Source organism: Centrocercus urophasianus, unplaced genomic scaffold (assembly GCF_019232065.1).
Source record: "Centrocercus urophasianus isolate 14NV4802_14NV808 unplaced genomic scaffold, USGS_Curo_1.0 seq_10, whole genome shotgun sequence".
NCBI classification, from domain to species: domain Eukaryota; kingdom Metazoa; phylum Chordata; class Aves; order Galliformes; family Phasianidae; genus Centrocercus; species Centrocercus urophasianus.
Window position 1 is genome coordinate 68,511,968 of NW_024884142.1, and position 9,423 is coordinate 68,521,390.

General features: G+C 45.2%; 1 protein-coding gene across 1 annotated transcript; it reads right to left on the minus strand.

Moving 5' to 3' along the window:
• Positions 1–2,078: 2,078 nt before the first annotated feature.
• On the minus strand, positions 2,079–3,746 carry MAP1LC3C (microtubule associated protein 1 light chain 3 gamma). Its single transcript, XM_042818054.1, has 4 exons — positions 3,689–3,746; positions 3,556–3,611; positions 3,345–3,451; positions 2,079–2,571 (listed from the first exon to the last, which is right to left on the minus strand). Exons 1-4 carry the CDS (start codon positions 3,744–3,746, stop codon positions 2,364–2,366), a joined length of 429 nt encoding a protein of 142 aa, XP_042673988.1. The 3' UTR covers positions 2,079–2,363.
• Positions 3,747–9,423: the final 5,677 nt, after the last annotated feature.

Consider the following 9,423-nt stretch of genomic DNA (forward strand, 5'->3'; position numbering starts at 1 on the left):
TATCCTTCATTGCAAAAATTATGTACCTGTCTCTAATCAGTGCGTAGTAGCTCAGACAAATATTAGCTCTTCAAACAGCAGCTCACTGGAAGCAGCTGTGGTTATCTCAATTGCTTATGTCAGTCATCAGAGCAAAGTTTTTGTGTTTGCTTCTTTTTTAATTGCTGTTCCCTACAGTTCAAAGAATAGTTCTATTCAGAGCTTCTTATCACACCAAGGCAACTCTACCAACACATTAACCAATTTATTTGGGCATCTAATCCCCAGCTTATTACTTTTAAAACTCTTTGAAAATTGTCTTTGATAATTAATCGCACTTGCTTTAACACCTGATAGAAGGGTATGCCTTGTTACTATTACCCAATGATAGAGCTTTACCAGGCTCCTGAGATTAGGCTCTGAGTTCAACTGGCCAGTTTAAACAGGTTTATAATGATGCTCTTCACCTGCAACTGACCTTCTTCCCATGTCTTTTTTTTTTTTTTTTTTTTTTTTTTTTCCTAGATCTCTGACTCAGCCCATTAGACAGCACACAATCTAACATCAATGAAAGCTGGAAGGACCAACCCTTAACCCTTAGCCACTACATTACAAACTGAAGTCAGCTGCCAGACATGAAATTGCCCCAGCCAAGAATCTGTAGCGCTTTTCTCTTCACGTACCAAGCATCACACAAGACAGGAAGACAAACACAGAGGAGGCAATGAAGCAAAAATATTAGCTAAGCTCTTAGGCTGGGCAAGAGCCTGAACATGGTAAGACTCCCTCTTGCTTCCCCACTGCAAGATTCCCACAGCTGTTTGACATCTTTGTACAGTGCTCCTGCCAAACAGGTGTCCTTGCATCCCTGAGGGCTTCTAACAAATGACTATTTGCATTCAGTTTCTGAAATGGAAACTGTTTCCATTATGAGTAAAATGGCACTCTATCCAAGTATCAGATTCTGGGATCCCAAAGCTTGTGTGTTTTCATAACCTTATTCTTGACATAGCCTGCCCACTTCTAGTGAGTTGGTTAGGTCAATGATTTCTTTCTACTTGCCCTCTTTCCCCCATGTTTTACAAGCTGGCAAATAATACCTTCAGTGATGCAGGTGCCCCTTACAGGGAATACAGTAGCTTTTAGGTTTATAGGGTTGAACCCAGGTATGCTTAAAGATTTAAATTCAGAAGAGCCACTACAAAAAAAACTCTTGCATAAGGAAGGGATGTGTGCACGTTCATAATTCAAACACTGTCAACACTTCTTCAATCCAGCAACTCCTACATTAATCATCCTGCAAATCAATACAGTACTGAATAGAACTATTATAATGCAATAGTTTATATAAAACAAATAAATATAACAATTTGACCATCCTAAGCTGAGGCTTCTGAAGATTAACTGCACACTGTAACAGATTTTTAGATGACCTGGTATTCTGATTGTGCATAATCAGAACATTTACAGCTTTCTGATACATTCCTCAGATACGAAAAAGCCAACTTGCACTGCACTTCAGACTGAACCTCCTGTCAAGAGATTTTCTAATTCATTTTCAGGAAGCTTGTGCATTAAATGTACCAGCATGTCACTACCTGACAGTTTTGACATTTTCCAGAGTCTCTGACATACCTCTGTGAGGTACAGCGCAAGCACCCACGCTTGAGGCAAGGCTCACTGAAACCCTTCAGCAAAAGAGCCACGCAGGTGCCGATAGGTGAAGGATATGACTGTCTTACCTACATAAACCAGACAGCAGAATTCAATAGAAAGAACAGATTCTTGAACACCAGCCCCTATTCCAGCACTGATGCAATCCTGCCACTCAGGTACTTCACTTAATAAGTTGTTTGTAGATATGAGTCTGCACCTGTGTGAGCAGACTTCAGTTTTGTTATCCCATTATAAAATTGAATGAGTGGCTGTGCAAGCAACACTTCAGAGGCCTTGAGCCCAGAATCCAGAATTATTAGAGGACCTTTTCCCAGAAAGTCTTCCCCCAAATTAAAACTGACATTCAACCTAGTACTTAAAAGCTTCTTTATTTTATTCTTAAGCAACACCTTAAAAAGCAGTTACATCACAAGATCGGTATTGCAAAAAGAAGTGGAGGTGCAGGTCCAAAAAACAAACAAACAAAAAAAAAACCAACAAAGCAAAAACAACCCATAGTGCCTTCCAAGTATAAAAATATACACCCAAGTTATTATCCATGGAAAAGTGTACCACCATCTCTGCCTTGAGCTGGTCCTGCCAGCTTTTGGGTCATAACTCCCCAGTACAGAGCTCAAGAGCTCACATTAGAGGGAGCATCTCCGAGTTTCATGTCACAGGCATGATTCATAGAACAGTGGCTTAGCCGCAGCACATAGACCCCAGCATTAGGTTTTATGGTGGCATTCCATAGTTTTCCCTAGGGTGAGTGAGCAGCATCCAAACATCTCCTGGGAAGCATACGTCATGTACACAAAGCCATCTTCATCTTTGTAGTCCCTGTACACCTCTGCCATGGTCAAAGACATACTGGCTAGGCTTTTGTTGTTCACCAGCAGGTAGAAAGCTTGCGTAGCAGTCAGAGCCATCCTGCTTCTGGTTGAAGAGGGAAAAGGAAATAAAGGACCAAGCATTAGCAAATTTAAGAAGGTTTCAACCTCACTCTATAAAATACATTCAGCATTTCTTGCAATAGTTTACGCATGAAGTCATTGCTTAGTTTAACATCTCCATCAGAAAGTTAACTGTACTCGGAAACAGGAGGCTTGCTCCAGGAAAAGGCTTAACCTGCAGGACCGTAACCTACTGCATTAACCTGCTACTGAGCCTGAGCTTGGGGTTGCCCATTCCTAAGAAGTGCTGAGTACAGCTATAATAGGGAATTTCAGCACAGTTTGTTACACTTACAGTCTGCCTCAGAAGAGTCTCATTCAGAGACTTACACATGAAGACTGGCTTGAAAGAGACAAAAGTGTCTTTCATGTAAGTTAATAACTAGAAAGATGGCTTCCACACACTTTCTGTCATCTGAAAGCCTTACAATTCTCAGCACTCCGACACAGAATGCCACCCTGCCACCCTTTTGGGAGACCTCTTTGCCAGCGTATTTGTAAAGAACACCTGGAACGGAGCTGCCACGAGCCTGGGTAACCTGTAGGTGCAACAGGAGCAGGGCAGCAGCAGCCAGAAGCAGAGCACAGCCCAGAACGGGAACGGAGCAGCAGCCTCGCGCCGCTCTCGTCCACCAGCGAAGGGGAAGAGGGACCGCGGGAGCCCCGAGCCCCTTCCCTCCGGTTCTCCCGTCCCAGCGCGCGCAGCCCCGTGCCCGGCGCGGGCGGCACAGGGGAGCGGCAGCGCACGGCCCCTACCTGATGATGGTGATGAGCTGCGTCATGGTCAGCTCCTCGGGGACGAGAAACTTGGTTTTGTCCAACAGGGGAAGGTATTTCTCCTTCTGGTATCTTTCAACGATTACCTGTTTAAATTAGAGTCACTCAGAAGCCCCAACGACGTCCTGTTCCCCTCCCAAAATACTCGAAGCAGAAGCCAGGAGCCTCCGCCCGCAAAGCAGCGAATTACCGGGATCTTTGTGGGGAACTTGGCCCTGATTCCGGCCACCTCCTCCCGCCGGGTGGCTGCGCGGGAGAGAGCACAAGCGTTACGCGCGCGCCGCCCGCCGCCCCTGTTCCGCCGCCGCCGCACCGCCCCATACCCAGACTCTTGCGCAGCTTGAAGGGCCGCACCGCCTGCACCCCAGGACCCGCCTGCATCCCGCCGCCTAAGGCCACCGCCGCCCCGCGTCTCTTATGGCCCGGCCCGGCGCCGCCCCGCGGAATGGAGGTGCGGCCGCTGCCGGCCCCGGCCCTCCCGTCGTGGCCCGCCCCTCGCGGCGTGCGGCCCGCGCTGAGGAGCGGTGCGCGGCGGGCGGGCTGCCCGCTTCGCCCTCGGCAGCTGCCTTGAAAGTATCAGTTTAGTATCCGTCCCAGCGGTGCACAACCTGCCGGCTTGCCTGGGTCGCGCCGAGTGAAGAGGAATTGCTTCGGGCTGTGCATGCGTACTTTGTACCAAAAAGAATGCCTACTATTAATTTCTACAGAAACTGCAGCATATTGGAGGAGCTTACTATTTCCTAGGGCATGTTCTCAGCTATGAAACACCATTTTTCAACAGTCACACCACTAGCTGCATTTTCACCAGTGGTGAACAAGAGCCTGCGTGCTGTGCTTGTAATCTGCCCCAGTGGAGGTGACCGCTGTCACTGCTGCTGAAGTGCACCTCCCTGTGCTCACATCCACTCTTCAATCTCCATCAGCATTCAGCAAGCATCAATGAATGTCAGTGGCTGCCATTTTCCACATATTGGAAGAGTTCAGTTTCACACCTTTGCTTCATACACACTTCCACCTTAGACACCATTGTGTCAAACTGCCCCTCTGCTGACACCTGTCACACAGCAACAGCATGTAACTGAATACTGGTGGGAAGGGTTCAACCTCTACTGCCATACCACCAGTGTCTGCCTCTGACATCGTGGGACACCATCACAAAATATGAAGCACTACCTTCAGGGCAGCCCTCATAAAATATGTAATATGGTTCATACATGATAGTAATACAACTTTTTTAATCTTTAATATTTTTTATTGAAACAAGACAAAATGAAAAAAGAGAGCAACACCACCATAACACTGGTGAGATACGTGACCTTGTTTGTGAGAAACTAACTCATTGGTGTCTGGTTCGCTGGCAGTGGCTGCAGCTCTTAGGAGCTCTGAAGGCATTTGCAACATTTTTGATGAAATTTACTCTTCCTGTGCTTCATCCTTGAAGAAATTGTTCACAGATGTATGTACTGCCTGACAGCGATTACAGGAATAAGGCATGACTGTGAAGCAAGGGATGTCAAGGGATGTTTCTCTATGGTAAGAGGGGGTTTATAAAATCTGGTGAAGAAATATGATCACACTGTTGAGTTGAATGTCTGATGGCAGCTCTCTACATTCCATTTGAAAATTTGCAGATAATGTATTTATATTGACTAAAATGGAGTTGCAAGTATATTGAAACATTGATCTTATCTTTTTTTTTTCAATCTCAAAACATATTCTCACATTCCTTTAGCAAAACAGAAAGCATGGCTGCGTATTTTTTCTGTTCACAGAACAGAAAGCCAATGTATGAAAATGCATGAAATTATTTGCATAACTTGAGTTATCATTGCACTGCATCCTCCCCATGCCCTGGTTTCAGCCCAGACAGTGCTAATTGTACATCAGTGTTTGCTTGTTGCTGAGTGATGGGTGCACACCCAGGGCCAGACTGGGCTGCCCAGTGGGGAAGAGCTGCTGCCATGATGGTGCAGGGTGGGCTCAGGATGGTCTGGGTTGGTCATGTGGCCCATGTGCCACAGGTTGGACATGCCTGACCTATTCCATCTGCCATGCCAAAGGCAACTGGGAGCTGCTGAAATTTGTGAGTGAAGGTCTGCAAGTGTTGGTCTCGGCTGCTTTTCTAAGACAAAACCAATGATTGTCACTTTGAGTACTCTTACTGTCAGTCTTGCAATGTGTTCTGCAAGACTCAATTGTCTGTTCCTAAAGTTTTCCAATTGAAGGAGAATCTCAGCTCTCATTTAAAAATAGAATTATGTTTGTAGGCTCAAGGACCCTCAAGGCCTTTTAACAAAGTGTTGTGCAACACTGGACATGCCCTCAAGAACCAGCAACCAGCAGGTCATTATGAGTAGGAGCTTCTTTACTTAAATGTGTGTGCAGTCGTCCTGATTTCCAGCCACTTTCCAGAGTGTACCATCTAGTGCTGAGGTCAGGAGCACTGCTGAGCCGTCTATTCCTCCCCTGGAAGTGCAGGTGTCCATCACAGCACAGCTCCCCAGATGGCACTACAAACTGAAGTGTGCAGAGAGGACAAGGTGTGTTGCTCTGAGGAGCTGCTGAGCTTGGGACTTGGGAGGGGAGCTGAGGCAGGCCTTGGTGCTGCCAACACAGCTCCCTGAGGGGACCCTCCCCAGGGTAGACCTCCCCACCTGAGCAGAAGAGCTCCAGGGCTCCTAGTAGAGCTGCATGTGGAGCACACAGGCTTGGTTCCACACAACCACCAAGCACCTTGTTTCCAGAGGGATGATTTCCTTTACAAACACAGCTGTTTGACAGAAAACTGAGAGGGGGAGCTGAAGAAAAGAAATTCCAGTGAGATTCTCAGTTATGGCTTTAATTTCTACTGCAGTTTAAAGTGAGCATAGTTAGCAGGTGCCTTGTGTTACATCATCTGGTGGCAGAGAGCATGGGAGGTCATCTGTGTGTCTGCATAGCACCTGTGCTCACACTAGCATCTAATTATCCAGATTCAGACTTGAATGTGGGATGTGTTCCTTCTTCTCTCCTTTCCCTTGGAAGTTTTTCTTTCTTGCTTGTAACTAGTGAAGCAATTCTGTGCAGTGAATGGAGTTCTCAGAATGCCATACTGAAGCAGAAATAGAAGGATGAAAGGTAACTGTTATTTTATTTATTTTTTTTTTAACCTGCTGAAATGCCTGAACACTGCACTGATAGGAGTCCTGTAAGTTCATGGACTTTAAAGAAAAAGGTTGGCCTGTATTACTGAACCCTATGTCACTGCCAAATTTATAGCTTTTTCTAGGTTGTAGCTGTACAATTGAATGTTGATCTGTCTGTTGTCTCTAATAAAGCGATCCCAGCCTCATTTACCTACACGTTTGTGGAGTCTGGCTCAGAAGAAGTTAGCTTAAAGGCTGCAAAGAAGGAGCTTATTTTTTTGCCTTGTTCCATTCCACCAAAGGTGTTAAAAACCTGTCTCAAAATATCAAGGTGCTTCAGGCAGGTAATTGTTTTCCCTGGGTAAGAGGGTGCAGGGTGTCAGAAAAGTGAGGATTCTGCAGAGTTTTGGTTTCAGTGGTAACCAGGGAGCTCCCATGAAAGACAGAGCTGCAGTAGCCTGAAGTAAGCTAGTAGAAGCTTTCCAGGAAAGAACAAAACTTGGTTTGTCTTAGAAGTGTTGCTGAGCTCTGAAGTGATACTGCTGGAGGGGAGCAATGAGGCAGTTAGTGACTGAGTAAATGCCTGCAGGCTTTGCCTCCTGACCAAGTGAGGGGAGCTTCTGCTATTTCACTGATTACATTGGCTCTTGAACTTTTTCATCCTGGTGTTTTGGTATATTTTGTTGTTTTTCAGAGATGCAGGATGAGGATGATGAATGGCCTCTAATGTAAATCTTTTCTCTTAGACTGTGCAGTTCTATTCATGCTGGTGTTGCTCTGACAACCATTGAGATTTTATGTGTGATTGCACTAAAAATTTTTAAAAGCTATAAAATTTCTGACCAGATGCCCTCAAGCAGCTGAATGTTCCATGTTAGAAATCACATTTCCTAAGCTTTCCAGTAGCTCCTGCAAGAAGAATGAAGAAATATAAAATACAGACTGCTTGAGCAGGTACAAGCTGCTTCAGACAGGTCTTAGCCCTGGCATGTCACAAAGGCAGGATTAAACCACATGTTAACCTGTGAAGTGTGGCTGTGCACGAGCATCTAGTTGCAATCCAATGGATCTGTAACTTTGTCTTCCCCTAGTGCTAAAATGTGAGTGTCAAATACCTCTTCTAATGGGGAATTCTCTTTGAGCTTTGTGAATGCTCCTCCTTTCCTGCTCCAAAGCAGAAATTCCATATCATATTTCTGTAGCATGTATGAGAGTTTGGATGATGTTAGCTTGATCCACTGTAGCTGTGGTTTGGTTATTCTAAGCTCTGTAGCAACAACACAAATAATTGTAGAAGATGCTGAGGCTTCTGCATGACTTTATTGGAATCTCCTCCACCCTTCTGAAGTGCTTTTGGATCCTCAGATGTGTTGTGTGGCACAAAACAAGCTCAGAGGCAAGTGTCTGCAGGAACTGCAGTACTGCTTTCAGGTGCGTATGTGAGCTGCTGTGGAGCTGAAGATCAAGAGCTGCCTCTGCTGACCAGAGGACTGGGATGCTCTGCTGCTGGCCTGAGCAGCATATGCAAATGCCAAGAGGCTCTGGCCAGGATTTTGCCAGTTGCAGAGAGCATTCAGCTGAAGTCCCTGTCTGTAATCACATGACATTCCTGCTTTGGAAGCCTCTGCAGTGCACTCTGTGCCTGGGTACAAGCCCAGGGTTCAGAGTCAGTTGAGAGAAAAACTCAGTAAATGGAAAAACATGGACTAATTTGGAAGGGATTTGCGCTCCACTGGAAATGATTCATTCCATGTTACATGGCAAAAGGCATCCTGGTACCCCATAAAGTGATATTAGCATTCCTTCATCAGTCAGTGTGCAAGTGTCAAGTTAATTCCAGTGCAGCTCAGCTTGGATGGCAAACGAAGCATTGCCCTGGTTATAAATTGCATCCAGCATTAATAATCCTGAATACAAACTGATATATAAGTGAGCAGCCGAGGAGTTACTTGCAGAAGGCTCAGAACGGGTATATGTAGGCTCAGAACTTAAATGCAAATTATGCAGCACTGGAAGGACAGAGATTTATTTATTTAAGCAGCCTAGCTCAACAGGAAGAAAAATCGCAGCATGATGTTCAAGGGAAAAAATGTGAGCTGGCAAAACGAAGGCTTATTTGTTGCACTGTGGAAGTCTGTGAAGATTTATGTGTAGTTATCTTAAATAAATGTTTTCATGAAGGTTGTCTATATGTGAAAATTGAATATTTGAATCAAGAGGGATTTGGAAAACCCTGAAGTGGTCAGGCACAGCTTGTATAATGGTTTTTAAGAGAGCCATCCTCAACAAAGCTACGTGCAAGGCATCTTTTGCCTCCCATTCTACAGCTCCTCACCTGCTCATTCCTCCTCCTGTGTCACAGAACAAAACCACAATCTACTTCTTTCTCATGATCCTGAAGTAATTGCATGCCAGCAAGTAGCTTTCTCTCCAAATTCATGAGTCTTTCTACTGAAAACTTGTTGGAGTGCTCTCATGTTTCAGAGGATGTTTAGTCCCATTTCTCAGATTGATGGTCCAAACTCACCTGTTAATAAGGCTCGGGTCATGAACTGAGCCCTTCTCAAAGTGCTGAGATGTGTTTAAGAGTAACTGCAGTATTTCTGGGTTGGTTGGCTTGGGGGTTAGATGTACATTTGGCTCTTTGTCTCCTGATGTTTTTAGCCCTTATATTGAACCTCGGTCAACTATCTGCCTTTTGGTGTAGCCGTAAGGGTTAGAAATGAGTTCTGTTACTTTTAAATGAGAGACCATGCAGCTGTTCTGTATCAGAGCTTCGGACTGTGAGCTTAAAATGTCTGATCTGCAAAAGAAATTTCAGTCAGACTTATTTCATCTTCTCTCTGTCCTACCTGTAACTGTCCTGTGCCTGTGTGCAGCTCATTTCTGTACTGGGTTGCTGCTTTTGAAAGGTTACAGTGCTGTTGACTGTG

What these genes read in the sequence shown, in the direction of transcription:
- MAP1LC3C (XM_042818054.1), bottom strand. Translation starts at nt 3,746, where the DNA reads ATGCAGGCGGGTCCTGGGGTGCAGGCGGTGCGGCCCTTCAAGCTGCGC. An exon ending in CAAGCTGCGCAAGAGTCTGG is followed by an intron (nt 3,612 to 3,688) that starts GTATGGGGCGGT and finishes TCTCCCGCGCAG; the next exon opens with CCACCCGGCGGGAGGAGGTG. An exon ending in AGTTCCCCACAAAGATCCCG is followed by an intron (nt 3,452 to 3,555) that starts GTAATTCGCTGC and finishes TAATTTAAACAG; the next exon opens with GTAATCGTTGAAAGATACCA.